Raw genomic sequence first — 19,287 nt, forward strand, 5'->3', positions numbered from 1 at the left:
TTATATTATGTAGATATATTTGATGCGCTTGTGATAACACAGTAAGACTAGAAATTTCTAGCATAGGCGCAGTAAATAGCCGTCTCGCTATGTCTGCTGTGGAGTAGCCCTCATTGTGCAGTGCTATGATCGCTCCACGCTCACTGTGTGTGGTTGCCATAGTGACTGACGGACACTGCCATGCCTCTGTCGCCACAACACCTACTATGAAACTTTGCCATCGAAATAACGAAGCATCAAACCACAACACCTTCCAACACTGAGATATTGCCCACATCGTCTAGATGTGTAATGATTCGTGAATAAAACAGTCCCACATGTAGCCCCTATACATTTTTAACCTTCGCTCTATTGACCCATTTGTGGTTGTGATATGATGATACGTAACACACATTCATTCATTAGCTGTGGTTTTACCGATATTATACTATGGCAACTCAGTCCACTGTTTTTACATTGTTTTCCAAGATCCATTACAGCACAGTATAGTATGCCATAATAGGTTATATTGCTTAACAAAAAGGTATAAATATTACGGAGCAGGTATCATGTTTATATGTCGATTATCGATGGATGTCTGGAGTCGTATGGAGCCGTTGGTTTGCTTCTCAGCAATAGCGCCTACGACGGGTAACCACGCATACCAACCCTACCGACGCGATAGGTGATCAGGCAGCATGCGTCATTCTGCTCATTTAGCTATTTTTCACACCACACATCAACGTTACTTTTGGGAGCTATAGTACAAGCACCGAGTAAACAGCGCTACATGATCATCAGGAGATGTATTATGGAAGGATTGTGTGAACACTATTGACTCTTGCCAACATGGTAGTCGGAAAGGAAACATTATAGTGTAGCATGTAGGAAAGCAAGATTGCAATACCTGTAAAGAGAAAAAAAACTACATGAAAAATAGCATCGCTTGAAAATTAGTAAAGCTGTCATACTAATAAATGATTGCATAGCATTACAAGCAGGACACTATAGCGAAAAGTAAATGTGCTATGGCAAAGTAAGTACTATTAAGCTAAGGTAAAGTACTACAAAAAATATATATGTGGTTCATAATGCAGGTGGGTTGAAAATGTACGATATATACTACATAAACATGTCCAGAAGCAGCACTAAACCACTATAATATAGCATTGTAAAGGTTCTGCCATAGACTACATACTGCGTAGTCCATGGTTCTCATTATAATGAAAACAGGGTTTATAACCACCATGGAAAATACATCATAAAAGTGGTAGTTGCAAATATAACAGTAAAGTGTAGTAGCTGTAGTAGTGGAGTAAAGGGTCTGTAATGAATGTGAACAGTGACAGAAGAAAACTAAATAACTGGTATAAAGATAGTAGCAGAGGAAGAGAGGATGGTGGTGGTAGTAGTAGTAGTGGCAGACCCAGGGACAGGAGGTGTGGCCTAGTAGTACTGGTAGTAACAGTGGCAGTGTCCATTAGTGGCGGTGGTACAAATAGTAGCTGTATAGGTTGTAGTAGTAGTAGGAGGAGGAGGAGGAGGAGTCGAAGTAGTAGTAGTAGTAGTAGGAGGAGGAGGAGGAGGAGTCGAAGTAGTAGTAGTAGTAGTAGTAGTAGGAGGAGGAGGAGGAGTCGAAGTAGTAGTAGTAGTAGGAGGAGGAGGAGGAGGAGGAGGAGTCGAAGTAGTAGTAGTAGTAGTAGTAGTAGTAGTAGTAGTAGGAGGAGGAGGAGGAGTAGTAGTAGTAGTAGTAGTAGGAGGAGGAGGAGGAGGAGGAGGAGTCGAAGTAGTAGTAGTAGTAGTAGTAGTAGTAGTAGTAATAGTAGTAGTAGTAGTAATAGTAATAGTAGTAGTAGTAGTAGTAGTAGTAGTAGTAGTAGTAGTAGTAGTAGTAGTAGTAGCAGTAGTGGTAGGTTGAGAGAGAGAGAGAGAGAGAGAGAGAGAGATTGTTGTTAAGGATTTACCCCTAGTATCCCTAGGGGAACGGGCCCTTGCCCGAAGACGGCCCATTCAGAGGGTAAAAATGCTCCCTCCCTGCGCGGGGGAGCACGGGCTTAGCCTAATGGCGGCCCGTAGCACGGCGCCGACAGACCGACTCTATCGGCGATCGAAATCTAGCCGACCGAGTCGGTCTGTCGACGAGGACTGGCGTCTCTCTGAGAGAGAGAGAGAGAGAGAGAGAGAGAGAACCAAGGTGCTGCTTATATATATATATATAAATATATATATATATATATATATATATATATATATATATATATATATATATATATATATATATATATATATATATATATATATATATATATATATATATATATATATATATAACAATGATGTCTATGTAACCAGTCACAGTCTTAGTCGGGAAAGCAGGACAAGTCAGTGTTGAGTGGCCAGTCACACTACGCAGTCTTCAGCGTCCAGGCCTGCCAGGGTGTCTGTACGTGACTACGTGTGAATGAAAACTCGAAGGAAAGTAAACCCAACCCTCAACACTACTCTGTATAGTTAGTAACCCACAGTATTTCACAAGTGCCCTTAGCTAACCTAACATGAAAAAAAAATCTATAAAAGGCGTGAATAAACTTTTTATAGCATTTGGAGGATAATTTGCACCAAGACAACTTATTTTAACTTTATTGATGTAGGAAAATATCTTTGACAGGTGGAGAAGGATACATTGTGCTGGATGATCAGATTTTTCATCATCTGGCACGAATTTATTTGGTCCCTTTTTACAAAATAACATTTGAGTCAAATGCATTAGGCAGTTTATAAAGATAAATTTATTTGATGAATAAAATGAGGTAAAAAAACATTACCTGATATGAAAGTAATCCACAGAACTCCTCAAGCTTCAACCTATCAAGCAAACAATTTTGAAACATACACAGAGGCACCAGCGGGTCCACTGAAGTCCCAGTAAAACACTGAGGCATCAGCGGGTCCACTGAAGGCCCAGTAAAACACTGACGCACCAGCGGGTCCACTGAAGGCCCAGTAAAACACTGAGGCACCAGCGGGTCCACTGAAGGCCCAGTAAAACACTGAGGCACCAGCGGGTCCACTGAAGGCCCAGTAAAACATTGAGGCACCAGCGAGTGCACTGAAGGCCATGTAAAACATTGAGGCACCAGCGGGTCCACTGAAGGCCCAGTAAAACATTGAGGCACCAACGGGTCCACTGAAGGCCCAGTAAAACACTGAGGCACCAGCGGGTCCACTGAAGGCCCAGTAAAACAATGAGGCACCAGCGGGTCCACTGAAGGCCCAGTAAAACACTGAGGCACCAGCGGGTCCACTGAAGGCCCAGTAAAACACTGAGGCACCAGCGGGTCCACTGAAGGCCCAGTAAAACATTGAGGCACCAGCGGGTCCACTGAAGGCCCAGTAAAACATGCTGCAGAGGCCACATAGACAAGTGAGATCGACGGTTAGATACATTATCACACACACACCCTGCCTGCTGCTGCTCCTACCTTGCCAGACACACACACTGAAGTCCTAGAAAGAGAATCCACCCTCAGGCACGTTGTTCACGGCAGAGAAGTCGTACGCCTGGCCACTGGTGGTGCTGCTCACCACGGGGGACCCCTCCTCGCCGGAACACTTCTCGATGATATCCTTCCAGGGCCTTCTCGTACACGGCCTCGTTGTCGTGGTGCTGCAGTCCTCAGTCTTGTCCAGTCCGCCGCACTCCTCAGTCATCTGGCCCAGGCGGTCCACCGCGTTGATCTCGGCAGTCTGAGAAGATGAACACGTTTATAACCCTTTGCTGGGTGAATATTAGCGACCCATGTTAACCTACAATACTCCCATTGGTATGACACACACATAACTGATGCATGCAGGAAGCGGTCCGAGTGGGGCATCACTTCACTGGGTTTTGTTGTGTCTTCCAAGACAATAATGAATGAATGACTAAGGAATTTATGTTAAGATACATGTCCTCAGACCTGAGAATTGAACTCTAGCCTTTAGATTACTTTAATAGTTCCTCGTAATTCAAAGTACCCATCCTTCAAACACATTCCAGCAGCCAACAAGTTATAACCCTGTTCACTATCACTGCCTCCATCACCGTATTGTGTACCAGCACTGGCCTGCCGTCTGTGGCTGTGGCCTTCCACCTGGTGCCGCCTTTTCATGCCTGCTCAACAAAGACCTGTGTATCTACACTCAGCAATACATTCATTATGAAGCAGTGATGCTACAGGACTGAAGGTACTGAAGACAATTCATTCTGATGATCAGTTTATTCTTTTCTTTCTCTTATAAGCATTAGTTTACTGTCCACTTTGTGCTTGAGTTTTGAAGTGAAGAAAGAATACATCACTGAATGGTAGAGCATCCCATTATAAAATGTAAGAAAACATCCTCATGAACTTACCTCTGTGTCTGGTCTAAAGAGTTCCAGAAGAGGTTGTACAATGCCAGCCTTAATGACGAAGTCTCTGAGTTTGGGGCCATCGCCAGCAGTGTTTCCCGGCGCCCACACGGCTTGCTCTGCATGCCACGTTGGTGTGCGGCGAGCGGAGCAGCTTGACGAACGACACGACAGCGCCCGAGGCTGTTGAGGAGGCAAACACCGTGGATTACATGGAGGAACAAACTTCAAACTAATCATTTGTTCATACAACATAAAAACAAAGCAGGAAGATTCTATCAAGAAGCGATACCCTTTTCTACCTCCTTCTCTTCGTCTTAAGACTTCATGTTCCCCTCCATGTTTTTCAACGCGAGACCCTCACAGCAGGAACGATACAACTCAGGGCTGGATGCCACAGAATGCTTAACCTTGCTATTATTTATGAATGGGTCAGAAGGAACAGTGTAGAACGTGCAGGACGGGGCTGCGGCAGGGCGCTTGTCAGCCATCAGATGACGCGCATCTCCACACGTTCGTCGTGAAGTAATCCTACACGTAACAGTAATGGTCGCCAATTTGTACAAACCATTTGACATTCGTATCTAGAACATTTTCCTTACTTCACATTGGCACAAGAGTAAGTCAGTTTACTTATAAACTAGAGGTGGCAGTCAAAGGGCAGAACAAATTAATAAGTGAACACAACTGCTGCTCCTATGGCCTTAATACATGTCAAAAGAATGATCAGTTTCAGTTTGAGAAGCCTTGATATTCCTCTCCTGAAAGTTTCATTCTTAAAAAGGATAAATAGACATCCTGGACCCTGGCCTCTGGTTACAGCACTCAGGCCACACTCACTTGTCTGCCCTCTCCAGGAGGCGTACAAGGGGGTGCACCAGGCCGGCATCCGGGGTGGCATCTAGGGGCGGGCTGAGAGCATCTTGCGTGCAGCTTGTGTGGCCACTGGCTGGGTGCTGCTGTCGTTACTCGGGATGCCGTTGATAATTTTCTCCACACACAGTGTGGGGCCCTAAAACAGTACACACATATTATAACTTATTCAGACTTAAAATTTCACAGCCTGCTAGAAATTTAAGTAATATATAAATATATATATATATATATATATATATATATATATATATATATATATATATATATATATATATATATATATATAAATATATATATATATATATATATATATATATATATATATATATATATATGAAACCCAAATTATAAACGCCCTTGAAAGTTATTCAAAAGTTTCCATTGTTCATATGTACTCTAATTTTGTTAATCATCCCATCTTCCTGTTTAAACATGCAATGCAGCTGTTCCTGGAAAGCAAACCATTACACAGTGAACACCAGATAAGGGGCCAAAGGCAGCACTTTGAAATGAAGTGAAAATGGTCATGACTTCAGAGCAGCACCGGGAAATAGTTTCCTAAAATTCACCTCTGTATTCCTCTTGCATTTGACCAACATAATTGATGCTGAGGGCGAGCAGCAACTTCTCTTCCTTGCATAGTAAGGAAAAAGGGAACAAAGCCTCAACACACACCAGCCAAACACTGTGTGGTATAATCTGTCTTGAGGAACACATGCACCAAAGACAATCAAGGCCAGTGTCACACATTCACGATCTTAACTCCCGACGCCTCCCGACGTCAGGCCACACGCCGATAGTTTGGGATATTTCTAAACACTCGCCGCCCTCCCCAACATCTGTCACCGTCGGCAGTAAACCACCACCGTTGGATGTCCATCTCAGCAACGTCTCAAAAACGTCGTTTCGAGGTCGGCAATGATCAGCATTTAAGGGGATCTATTTACGATGATCTTAACGTACGGCTGGCAGCGTGACATTTTCTAACGTCGAGTCAAGATCGTGAATGTGTGACATTAGCCTAGCAAATATGGAGAACACATAATTATAACAAAATGAGTATGTAATGACGCTGGACCTGAAAATATTCCCTCGTTTTCACATCTCCCTAATATTTTTTGTGTGTTCATCGTCTATTTGTTTATATTTCATTATTCCGTTTCTTTGTTTAATTATTCATACACTTATCAAAAAATCCTTTATCCATAGCAAATGTCAACACATTGCTTTCTCTAATTCTTCTAGAGACTTCTGGCACTTAGCCAAAAATATCTCCTTCAATTTCACTTCTTCCTCTTTCCCGCCTCTTCTTAACCCAGACGGCAGCACTACCGTCTCTTCTATCTCTAAGGCTAAACTCTTCGCTCAAACTTTCTGTAACAACTCCACTCTGGACGATTCTGGGCATATTCCTCTTACTCATCCTCCCTCCGACTCCTTTATGCCTGTTATTAAGATTCTTCTTAATGATGTCTTCTATTCCCTCCCTGGCCTCAACTCTCAAAAGGCTTATGGACCTGATGGAGTGCCTCCAATTGTCCTTAAAAACTGTGCTTCCGTGCTGACACCCTGCCTGGTCAAACTTTTTCGTCTCTGCCTATCAACATCTACCTTTCCTTCCTGCTGGAAGTACGCCTTCGTACAGCCTGTGCCTAAGAAGGGTGACCGTTCCAATCCCTCAAACTACCGCCCTATACCTTTATTTTCCTGTCTATCTAAAGCTTTTGAATCAATCCTTAACCAGAAGATTCAAAAACACATTTCCACTTCTGACCTTCTTTTTGATCGCCAGTATGGATTCCGCAAGGGGCATTCTGCTGGTGATCTTCTTGCTCTCTTAACTGATTATTGGTCATCCTCTCTTAGCCGTTTGTAACGGGCTTGTCGGGGGGCGTTTAAAGGGTGTTGATTAAGACTTCAGCTTCCTTAAGGCGAATTATATTCGTAGCCTTTATGTACAAGAAGCGTCGGAGCGAGAGCGACTGTCGTTGTGTGTCAGTCGGACTCTCGTGAAGGAGTGACGAGTTACAGGTTGGAAAATAATTGTTACAATTGGTCACGTATGTCAAGGTGACCTCTGCGCACCATCGGAGTGCTAAGTATACAAAACTGAGACGGTAAACACTGACGAACGACACTCCTATAAGGTGGCGTGATCGATCTGTCGTGGTTTTTTTTCATTGGCAATTGTATGCCTAATTCGTGGTGATATTAAATAATAATAATACATTGATATCCTACTATAACACTGCTCGGGCTGGGGGCTAAATTTGTGGGTCCTTACCTAGTTGATCGGAATGTCAGGGGAAATCGGTTCGAGGTTCTCGAGTCGAATAGTGGAGTCAGTCTAGAAGTTCACAGTGATCGTCTGAAAGTAATTCCCTCACCTTTGGACCTTGATATTGGTACTTCACCCTCAGAGTCAAATGTTCAACAAGATAATCCCAACCCCCATAGCTATAACTTGAGACCACGGGTTTAAATACTTCATGCCCACCACTTTCAGATCATGATGTTGCGTTTTCTGACCATCTTGTTGTAACTCGGCTCCCTGCTTGCAACAACACCCATCCACCTGAAGCCTGGTGCCCTCACGGCACACATAGGAGAGGTCTTCCTCATAGAGGATGTGCTCCTCGTAAAATATCCATATACTTCCTTGACCAACACAACTGACACAATCAGGATAGTCTCAGAAAAAAACTACTCGGCATGGCAGACGCCATATGGGCTACCATGACTAGGGAATCAAAGGCACCTTCTAGTACCAACTCTCTGACTCTTTTTCAACTACTGGAGGATAGGATTCTGTTCTTACGGGGAAAAGTTGATGAGGTAGACATGGATTATAGTTTTCACTCAGTTCACTCTCGGGTAAAGAGGGGGTTGCTCAACATCGTTGGGTCCGCCTCAAAGTTCCTTTTCGGTACGGCTACCGACGAGGACGTTCGCGATTTGCGGGACCACTACGCTCATGTACTTTCCTTTGCTGCTCGAAATCGCAGGGTGATCAACGCCAATTGTAGAACACTTGCGCAATTGCATACTAACATTGAGGAGCTGCTAGAGCAGACAAATAAGATGGTAGAGGTTATCAACATAGTTGTCAAACAGATCGACCAGGTGAATCAGTTTCTCCTCCTAGATCAGGCCTTGCATGTATTGGAAAACGTCATTAACTCCGTCGCAACGGCAAATCAGCAGGTTATTAGCAACATGGTTGATGCAGCGCACGGTAGAGTCACACCTGCCTTGTTCCCTCTACACGATTTGAGAACGACTGTCCAGATCGGGTATCAAAATTATAGCCTCACGCCTTTATTCACCCCAGACATGAGTCAATATTTTTACCTCTTGATTGAGTCCAGCCTCACCCCCGATGCCATAATCATTCATGTTCCATTTCAGACGGCGGACGTGTTTGAGGCACACGAAATTGTCCCGTTCCCTTTTTCAGCAAAGGACAGTGTGTTAGCCCTGGACACGTCCCCGTCTCTTGTTCTAATCGCGAAGGATTTCGCTCTGTATTCAACGGGTAGCTACTCACTCTTGCAGTATTGCAAGGAGACGGTCTTCGGGCGATTCTATTGCTCTGCGTCTCTCTTTGCCTTCCTACCAGTTCGGGGAGGGGTATGCGAGATCGCCCTCACCCGCGTGAACGCGTCTGACGCCCTTTCCCTGTGCCCCTACAAGCAGCTAACACCAACGCCTGTTTTCCATAAGAACTTTCAGGGTCTGCATTATTTTTATTTCCCTCAGTCATTCTATGTATCGGTCATCTGCCCGGAGGGTACCACTTATCAACGGGTTACTGGTCACTATGCCATAGCGGAAGCATGCTATATCCGCTCCACAAACATAACAACGTACCCGTCCCGGATCCGTCTGGTTTTCACAGCCAATATTTCCCATCGCGTGTTTCCTCTACGGTCTCTCGATGACATTCACTTCTCAAGCATCTCGTATGTGACTAATTCCCTTAATTCATTGTCTTTCGCAAACAAAACAGAGTTTGCGGAACCCCTGGAGGAAACGCTGCCTGATTATTTGCATCTCCCCTACCTGTACCCTGGATTTTTTGTACCAATGTTTCTGATGTTCGTCAGTCTCGTCGTCATGTGCTACCTTGTTAGGAGGAACTCTGTCCTGCACGATTATTTGGTTGTGCAGACACGGCGACTGGATGCAGGGAGGCCACTGGCAAGGTAGTTTTTCCTTTTCTCAGACAAGTCAGGGGACAGAAACCTGGCTGCTCCTATACTTAACATTGCACTGTGTTTCACTACTGTATTTTTTTTTAGGAGCTAGATCCACGTTTCATTGTCTGTAACTATGCCAGTTGATAGCTTCTTATACATGTGTCCTTATATCTATCTTTTGAGAGGTTTCTAATGTTTCATGTCACACACGTTGTGGTTTACCTCTCACAATTTATATTATAACTCCACATCTGTTCTTACATAGCCAGTGTTTTAATGTAATTGTATCATAGGCAGTCTGCTTGACAAACTCCCACTATGTATGTTCATGGTAACTAGACTGCTATTTAGATTTTTGTATATCGCGAGGTCGCGATCACTGGTAGGTGACCGAGCAGTGTTATAGTAGGATATCAATGTATTATTATTATTTAATATCACCACGAATTAGGCATACAATTGCCAATGGAAAAAACCCACGACAGATAGATCACGCCACCTTATAGGAATGTCGTCCGTCAGTGTTTACCGTCTCAGTTTTGTATACTTAGCACTCCGATGGTGCGCAGAAGTCACCTTGACATACGTGACCAATTGTAACAATTATTTTCCAACCTGTAACTCGTCACTCCTTCACGAGAGTCCGACTGACACACAACGACAGTCGCTCTCGCTGCGACGCTTCTTGTACATAAAGGCTACGAATATAATTCGCCTTTAGGAAGCTGAAGTCTTAATCAACACCCTTTAAACGCCCCCCGACATGCCCGTTACACGTTTCGGTGAAACTTTTTCAGTCGCACTAGACATATCGAAAGCCTCGATAGAGTCTAGCACAAGTCTTTGCTTTCTAAACTGCCCTCTTTCGGATTCTATCCTTCTCTCTGTTCCTTTATCTCCAGTTTCCTTTCCGGCCGTTCTATCTCTGCTGTGGTAGACGGTCACTGTCATAAACCTATTAACAGTGGTATTCCACAGGGCTCTGTCCTATCACCCACTCTCTTCCTGTTATTCATCAATGATCTTCTTTCCATAACAAACTGTCCTATCCACTCATACGCTGATATCTTCACTCTGCATTATTCAACTTCTTTCAATAGAAGACCCTCTCAACAGGAATTACATGACTCCAGACTGGAGGCTGCGGAACGCTTTAACCTCGGACCTTACTATCATTTCCAATAGGGGTAAAAGGAACCTTGTGTCCTTCAATGCCTCAAAAAAAACAATTTCTCCACCTATCAACTCGACACAATCTTCCAAACACCTATCCCCTATTCTTCGACAACACTCAGCTGTCACCATCTTCAACACTAAACATCCTCGGTCTTTCCTTAACTCAAAATTTTAACCGGAAACTTCACATCTCTTCTCTCACTAAATCAGCTTCCTCGAGGTTGGGCGTTCTGTATCGTCTCGTCTCTGCCAGTTCTTCTCCCCCGCACAATTGCTATCCATATACAGGGGCATTGTCCGCCCTCGTATGGAGTATGCATCTAACGTGTGGGGGGCTCCACTAACACAGCTTTCTTGGACAGAATGGAGTCTAAGACTCTTCGTTTCATCAGCTCTCCTCCTCTTATTGATAGTCTTCTACCTCTTAATTTCCACCGGCATGCTGCTTCTCTTTCTATCTTCTATCGATATATCCATGCTGACTGCTCTTCTGAACTTGCTAACTGCATGCCTCCCCCCTCCCGCGGCCCCGCTGCACGCGACTTTCTACTCATGCTCATCCCTATACTGTCCAAACCCCTTATGCTAGAGTTAACCAGCATCTTCACTCTTTCATCCCTCACGCTGGTAAACTCTGGAACAATCTTCCTTCTTCTGTATTTCCTCCTGCCTACGACTTGAACTCTTTCAAGAGAAGGTTATCTGGACACCTCTCCTCCCGAAACTGACCTCTCATTCGTCCACCTCTTTAGAATCTTTTTGTGAGCAGCGAGCAGCGGGCTTTTTTTTATTATTGTTTACTTTTTTACTATGTCTCCTTTGTTATAAAAAAAAATCATTATGCTCTCTTTTTCCTCTTAGTGTGTCTTACTTTCACTCTTCCAATTAAGTTTCATGTTGAGTTGTTCACATGTCTGTTCTTTTGTTCGACTGACACGTTTCCATTTTTCGTTCCGACCATTACTTTTTTTTTTCCGAGCCTTTCTGACTTTTTAAATCTATTATTCATTTTTAGTTGCTTTTATATTTGTTTTTTTCATTTATTTAACAATTTTCAATATTTCCTTCTTATTGTTCTTTCTCCTTCCTCTTATTTCCTTAATCATTTTCCCTTCATCCCTTCACCTTTTCTTTCAAGTTGCGTGAATATTCTTTATTTGGCTCGCTTCATTGCTCGTCACCACTCTTCCTTTTCTTCTTGGCATATTCCTTCTCTCCTTTACTCTTCCGCTTTCTTTTCTTTCCCTTGAGCGCTTTTAAGAGAGAGAGAGAGAGAGAGAGAGAGAGGAGAGAGAGAGAGAGAAATAGTTTAACAAATCGTGTGGAAAAAAAGAACGAAATCGTTCGAAGAATCATGTTCCCGAGCGCAGCATTTCCATTTGTTTCAATACACTTAGTTTTGCATATTCGATTCTTTTTACTTACCGTCTTTTCCCTCCTCATCCTCGTCCTCTTCTTAATTTTCTTCCTCATTTTTTCTTCACATTTTGCCTTGTTTATCTTTTTATCGCCGTTGCCCTTCTCTTCTCTCTGCTTGTCTCTGTGTTTATCTGTTCACTGTTTTGGCTTTTATTTTTATCATTGTTATTCCATTCTCTTCTTCCCAATGTTTTGTGTTTTATATTTTTTGTCGTTTTTCTTTTTTCCTAATACCTTCTCAACTTTTCACTAACTTAACTGTTTTGTGTTCATACTTCAGTTATTTCCCTAATTAGTTTTTTTTCTTTCAAGTTTAATCTCATTTTTTATCAGTAACATTCTTTTTCGTCTTGTCCCTTTCTTCCTGTTTTTTTTTCTTCTTTCCACTTAAATTATTCCTTCTTTTTCACTCCTTCATCTTCTCTTTATTTTTCTCACCGTTCTTGTTCTCTTCCCTCATCCTTTTTATCTGTTTTGCCTTTCCCATGTTTGCTGCTCCGCCTCTCCTTCTTTTTCTCTTTCTTCTTAATTAGTTAATGTCCGCATGACAGGTGGAGTGAGGTGTGGGTGCAGTAAGGTGAGAGGTTACTGGTGCGTGCCTAGTACCACCGGGAAAACGAGGAGCAAGCCTCCACCTGTGCCCCTGAAACTACACCTCACCCATCGTGGGTATTAGGTGGGATTCTGGGGCTGCCCTGTGTAGTCCACTCGTCCTCTTCCAGTCTCCCTGTATTTCTATGTTCTTATGTTCTTTTGTAATGAAGTAATTTTCCCCCACAGCTTAGGTTACCACTTACCAGTAGTGTAAGTTTAGGGTAGTAATTTCCTCTTATTTATCTCTTTACTGTAAAATTTCCATGTCCCTTTCTTCCTTAAAGGTACATGGTGTTATCTTCTAACTATTTCCTGCCGGCACGTTGCCGGAGGGAGAGGTGGGTGGGGAGGAGCCTTCATCTTTTCTGTCCTATCCGACCACACGTAGATTACTAGTAGTAGCGGTAGTAAACAGACACCCTCGCCATAGACCGATAGGTCTTCTGGTGTCTGTTCTTCCTATATATTCCTATGTATTCCTTCTCCTTTTCCCGTTCCTCCAATTTCTCCTTTCTTCTCTGCCAACCTCCATAATTTCTCATTAATGTTCTTCCTCTTCCTTCTCCTCCACTTCTTTCTTCTCCTTTCCTCCCTTTCCTTCTTTATTTTCTCCGTCCCTCCTTTTCTTACATAGTTTTTGTTTCAGTACATAAATTTTAAAGTAACTAAAGACATATTTATTCTCTCTCTCTCTCTCTCTCTCTCTCTCTCTCTCTCTCTCTCTCTCTCTCTCTCTCTCTCTCTCTCTCTCTCTCTCTCTCTCTCTCTCTCTCTCTCTCTCTCTCTCTCTCTCTCTCTCTCTCTCTCTCTCTCTCTCTCTCTCTCTCTCTCTCTCTCTCTCTCTCTCTCACACCCGACCTCTGCTTCATTCACACCCGACCTCTGCTGAGAGAAGGTCGTGACCTCACCCCGCTGCGCCCCACAACATCGCTTGCCCTGTGTTTTCGTCGTGCTCTTGGGCGTTTGTGTGTTCTCGCTTGTGGACCTTGTGTGTTGCCTGTGATTTCCCGACACGTGTTTGGTGTGTGTTCGCTTGTGGTTTCTGCCTGTGGTTGCCTCTGTGATTTGTGTTTCCGGTGTTTTTGCGTGTGATCTGGCTGTCTCCGGGTGTTCTGCGTGGGTTTCAGAGTGATTCAAGTGTGTTGTGTTTCCGGTGTTTTTGCGTGTGATCTGGCTGTTTCCGGGTGTTCTGCGTGGGTTTCAGAGTGATTCAAGTGTGTTGTGTTTCCGGTGCTTTTGCGTGTGATCTGGCTGTTTCCGGGTGTTCTGCGTGGGTTTCAGAGTGATTCAAGTGCGTTGTGTTTCCGGTGTTTTTGCGTGTGATCTGGCTGTTTCCGGGTGTTCTGCGTGGGTTTCAGAGTGATTCAAGTGTGTTGTGTTTCCGGTGTTTTGCGTGTGATCTGGCTGTTTCCGGGTGTTCTGCGTGGGTTTCAGTGTGATTAAAGTGTGTTGTGTTTCCGGTGTTTTTGCGTGTGATTTGGCTGCTTCTAAGTGTACTGCGTGGGTTTCAGAGCGTTTTGAGAGTGCTGTTTTGTTTCCGGTGTTTCTGCGTGTGATTTGGCTGTTTTCGAGTGTTCTGCGTTTCGAGTGTGTTGTGTTTCCAGTGCTTTTACGTGTGATTTGGATGTTTATAGTGCTCTGCGTGGGTTTCATAGTGTTTTGAGTGTGCTGTTGTACTTAAGGTGTTTTGCAGTGACTTGAGGGTGTTTAGTCGTGCTTGTGCTTGGGTTTCTGAGTGTTTCGTGTGTCCCAGGTGTGACTTTGTGTTCCCAGTGTCTCACGCGTGATTTGTGTGTCGACAACCCACCCTTTGAATTCCTGAGGTTCAATCTGCTCCTCCTCATTACACCCTCTTTAAATCCCCTAGAGGATTAACACTTCCTACACCCTTTCCCTCACCTCACCTAAGCCCCCCCAACCTCGCTCACCTCACATCCCTTTTGCTCCTCCTCATCCCCTAGAGGTTTAGCCCTTCCACTCCTCCCTCACCTCCACATATTTCTAAGCCCTCCCCCTCACTCACCTTACCTCACATCCTGTTACCCATCCCTTCACCCACCTTACCTCGCCTCTTTCTTAACCTTTCTTGTTCTCACACACCTCACTCACCTCACATCCCTTCCTACTCCTCCTCTCTCCCACTTACCTCCTTTCCCAAACTCCCTCTCACTCATCTCACCTATTTCCTAACCCTCCTTGATCTCACACACCTCACTCACCGCCTCCCTTTCCCCCTCTTTACTCACCTCACATCCCTTCCTACTCCTCCTCTCTCCCACCTCACCTATTTCCTAACCCTCCTTGATCTCACTCACCGCCTCTCTTTCCCCCTCTTTACTCACCTCACATCTCTTCCTCCTCCTCCTCTCCCACCTCACCTATTTCCCTAACCCTCCTTGATCTCACACACCTCACTCACCGCCTCCTTTCCCCTCTTTACTCACCTCACCTCCATTCCGACTCCCCCTCTCTCCCATCTCACCTATTTCCTAACCCTCCTTGATCTCACACCTCTCTTTCCCCTCTTTACTCACCTCACATCCCTACTCCTCCTCTCTCTCACTTTTCCTCCATTACTAAACTACCTCTCACACACCTCACCCCTTTCCTAATCCCCTTCACTCTGTGTTTTATCTCTTTCATTTCAGCTAAGATGGCGCCTAAGAAGTGCAGTACTTGTAACGGTAGCTTCTCAGCTCACTTTTACAGGGCGTTCTGCTGTCTGTCGACTGTGTCTGTCAGGCAGCATCTCGAGACAAGACTGCAGGAGCAGGAAGAGAAGATGGAAGAAGGCCAGAATAAAATAATAGAGCTTTCTCTCACCAGGCAGCATCTCGAGACCAGACTGCAGGAGCAAGAAGAAGATGGAAGCAGGTCAGAATAAAATAATAGAGCTTTCTCGCACTGTTGCCTCCTTGCAGGAATTCATCCAGGCTAACGTTGCTGTGGTGCCAAACCCTTCTCCAACCGCCCCTTGCCCTCAGCGGTACCGTCGACACCAGCGGACAACACCACGCAACGGGAGGATGCTAGTGGCAACGCCCATGATGGCTTCACCGTCGTGAATGGAGGAGCCAAACCAGCCAGACAAGCGATTTATCCTGTTCATTGCTTCAACAGGTTTGCCATTCTGGAGGAGGAGGACGAGCAGGAGAGCACCTTCCTGGTGGGTGACTCCATGATTCGCCAGCAGGTCGTTGAGTTCTGCGGCAGAGTTCCTCGTCGAAGACGGAACTATTGCTATCCTGGTGCTGGGATCGACGACATAACTGCTGCTCTTGAGGAGATCTCCCCCCAGGCTACTAATGATTCACTGTTTGTTATTCACACAGGTACGAACGACATCACCACGACCCGGTCTGAGGAACTCCTGGAGAAGTACCGTAGGCTCATCCAGCAGTATAAGACTAAATACCCTAACATTTTGATTTCAGGAGTTCTACCACGGACTTGGGCGGAGAGCGACTTTTTCAGTAAGGCCTTCAGCCTCAACAACCGCTTACAGACTCTTTGCAGGGAGCTTGACGTGGAGTTCCTCAACACATGGGACAATTTCTATGGACAAAATGAGCTCTTTCACAGGGACGGATTGCACCTTTCTCCCATCAGGGCAGCCAGACTCGGAAGGCTCCTCAACGAAGCAGTGCGTGTCATCCGAACAAAAACGAGTCACGGCCACGTCCCTCCACCCACCCGTGTAAATAGACGCCGTGCATCGCAACAAACCCGTAACCGTGATCCCGCAAGTACCACCACCTCTATTACTAAGCCTCTAGATAACTTAAAATCCTTAGTTTCAATGCGCGTAGCCTAAGAAACAAATTTGATGAACTGAGATGTCTTGCTTTAACAGAAAATTTTGACATAATTGCTATAACCGAAACATTTATCGACACCACAAATATTGATTTAAGTTCCGAATACAACATAGATGGCTACAGACTCTTCAACAAAGATCGTGTAAACCGTAGAGGCGGTGGCGTCGCCCTTTATGTCAAAAGCTATTTGCAACCCACTGACAAAACACCGGGAAACAGTAACGTTGAACATTTGTGCGTGCGAGTAAACATTGCAAAAGTCAATTTAAATATATCTGTCACCTACAGACCTCCCGGGCAATCACTCGATGACGACCTTGAAATGTACAGCGTCTTAAGGCAGTCACTTAATAACAGCGACTCACTGATCTTAGGAGACTTTAACCTCCCCTTCTCGACTGGGCGACACTGTCAGGTACAGAAGGCGAGTCACATAGAATGATCGAATTTCTAGAAGAAAATTATCTAAGCCAAATGGTTTCTGAGCCAACTCGACAAAATAATATACTCGACCTTGTTATAACGACCCAAGATAACCTTGTCAGTAGTGTCACGGTAGGAGAACACCTCGGTTCTTGCGATCATAAATTAGTGCGCGTCGACATTAAAGCTCAATCATCAGTGACTGAAAATAAAGTAAAGGTGCCCAATTTCAAAAGAGCTAACTTCGTAGAAATCCGACAACGTAGATGAAGCCTGGCTAAACTTTAAAAATCACTTACTCACTCAGCAGAACACATTCGTCCCCTTGTGCGAGAAGCGAATTAACACTAATTAAAGCCCACCGTGGTTTAATAGCGAAATTAAACAATCAGTCAATGAGAGAAAATTGTTTTACAGGTTAAAGAAAGAACAAAGCACGCCCGAAAACATTAGACTTTATAATGATGCCAGGCGACGAGTAAAAAGACTAGTAGGTCAGGCAAAGCGTAGATACGAAGAAAATATTGCAGCCAACTGTAAAAATAATCCGAAATCTTTCTTCAGTTACATAAACAACAGAAAGGCGATCAAAAGTGGTATTGGACCTTTAACAAACAGCGACGGTGCACTAGTGACTGACAGCCAACACATTGCAAACCTCTTAAACAATTACTTTTCCTCGGTGTTTAATACTAAGTCTTCCTCTCGCTACCACCAACACCAGTACTATTGTAAATCTCGAGCATGCATTGCCTAATTTTGAAATAACAACCGATGAAGTCCTTAAAGCTCTCCATTCACTTAAAACAAATAAAAGTCCTGGACCTGACAAAGTATATCCAACTCTGCTGAAAGAAACAAAGAGCGAAATACTCTCCTCCCTCACAACCGTATTCAATATGTCCTTGCGACAAGGCATCGTCCCTTCAGATTGGAAAAAGGCTAACGTGACACCGATTTTCAAGAAAGGAGACAAAAAAGTACCAGGTAATTACAGGCCCATTAGTCTAACTTCGGTTGTAGGTAAGCTACTTGAGGGCATAATTAGAGACAAAATTGTGAATTACCTTGAAAGCCACTCATTGATTGGGGACTCACAACATGGCTTCCGAAACAAAAGATCCTGCCTATCAAACCTATTAACCTTTTATAACGACCTCTTCACTGTTTATGACGTAACCAAATCACTGGACGTAGTCTATCTTGATTTCAGAAAGCGTTTGATAAAGTCCGCATCATAAATTACTTTACAAATTAAAGCAAATAGGTATTGACGGTCAAGTAAACCAATGGATCGCGAATTGGTTGAGCAACAGACAACAAAGAGTAGTGATTGACGGATTTAACTCAGAGTGGGCGCCTGTCACTAGTGGCGTCCCTCAGGGCTCGGTCCTTGGCCCAGTGCTCTTCATTATTTACATCAACGACGTGGATGTTGGACTCAATAACCGCATTAGTAAATTTCCAGACGACACAAAGATTGGCAACTCGGTTCTCACTGACGAAGACAGGCAAAGCCTCCAAGAGGATTTGCACAAAATTTCAACTTGGTCGGATAGATGGGAGATGCCCTTTAACGTAGACAAGTGCCAGGTCCTTCAAGTTGGAACGAGGAATAAGAAGTTCGAATACGAAATGCGCGGCGTTAAACTCAAAAGCGTTCAATGCGTCAAAGACTTGGGGTCAAAATCGCGTCAAACCTCAAATTCTCACAGCAATGCATCGATGCAGCAAATAAAGCGAACAGAATGTTGGGCTTCATTAAAAGAAACTTTGTATTCAAGAATAAAGATGTAATACTCCCGCTCTACAACAGTTTAGTCAGACCCCACTTGGAATATGCGGTACAGTTTTGGTCTCCCCACCATGCAAAGGATATTGCTAAATTAGAAGGTGTTCAGCGTCGGGCAACGAAAATGATCCCTTCCTTGCGCAACAAATCCTACGAAGAAAGGCTTTCTACCCTTAACATGTTCTCTCTTGAGAAACGTCGCCTCCGAGGAAAACTGATCGAATGTTTTAAAATACTTAATGGTTTCACGAATGTAGACAGATCAACATTGTTTATGATCGATGACACTTTGCGCACGAGGAACAATGGCGTAAAACTCAGATGTGGACAAGTAAATTCAGATTGCACCAAATTTTTCATCACCAACGTTGTAGTGCGAGAATGGAATAAGCTTCCACCGTCAGTGGTCCAGTGTAACACGATTGACTCCCTCAAAAATAAGCTCGACCGTCACTTCCTTCAACTTAATATCAACTAGAGTAGAAATGCAACGTTTTGGAGTCTTCTGATTAATGTAAAATCACTTAGGTTTAAGGACAGACCACCAAGTCTGGACCATGGGGTCTGTGTGGTCTGATTTTCTATGTAAATCTATGTAAATCTCTCTCTCTCTCTCTCTCT

General features: G+C 44.1%; 1 protein-coding gene across 1 annotated transcript in view; it reads right to left on the reverse strand.

The window, feature by feature from the left end:
• Positions 1 to 3,486: 3,486 nt before the first annotated feature.
• LOC126992001 (uncharacterized) overlaps positions 3,487 to 19,287 on the reverse strand; it is a 44,409-nt gene continuing 28,608 nt past the window's right edge. Inside the window, exons 2-4 of the mRNA XM_050850664.1 lie at positions 5,210 to 5,381; positions 4,373 to 4,552; positions 3,487 to 3,726 (exon numbers count right to left, since the gene is read on the reverse strand). Coding sequence (XP_050706621.1) covers positions 3,487 to 3,726; positions 4,373 to 4,552; positions 5,210 to 5,381 — 592 coding nt within the window. The remainder of the gene's footprint in view (positions 3,727 to 4,372; positions 4,553 to 5,209; positions 5,382 to 19,287) is intronic.

The sequence above is a fragment of the Eriocheir sinensis genome, unplaced genomic scaffold, assembly GCF_024679095.1.
Source record: "Eriocheir sinensis breed Jianghai 21 unplaced genomic scaffold, ASM2467909v1 Scaffold380, whole genome shotgun sequence".
In the NCBI taxonomy this organism is placed as follows: domain Eukaryota; kingdom Metazoa; phylum Arthropoda; class Malacostraca; order Decapoda; family Varunidae; genus Eriocheir; species Eriocheir sinensis.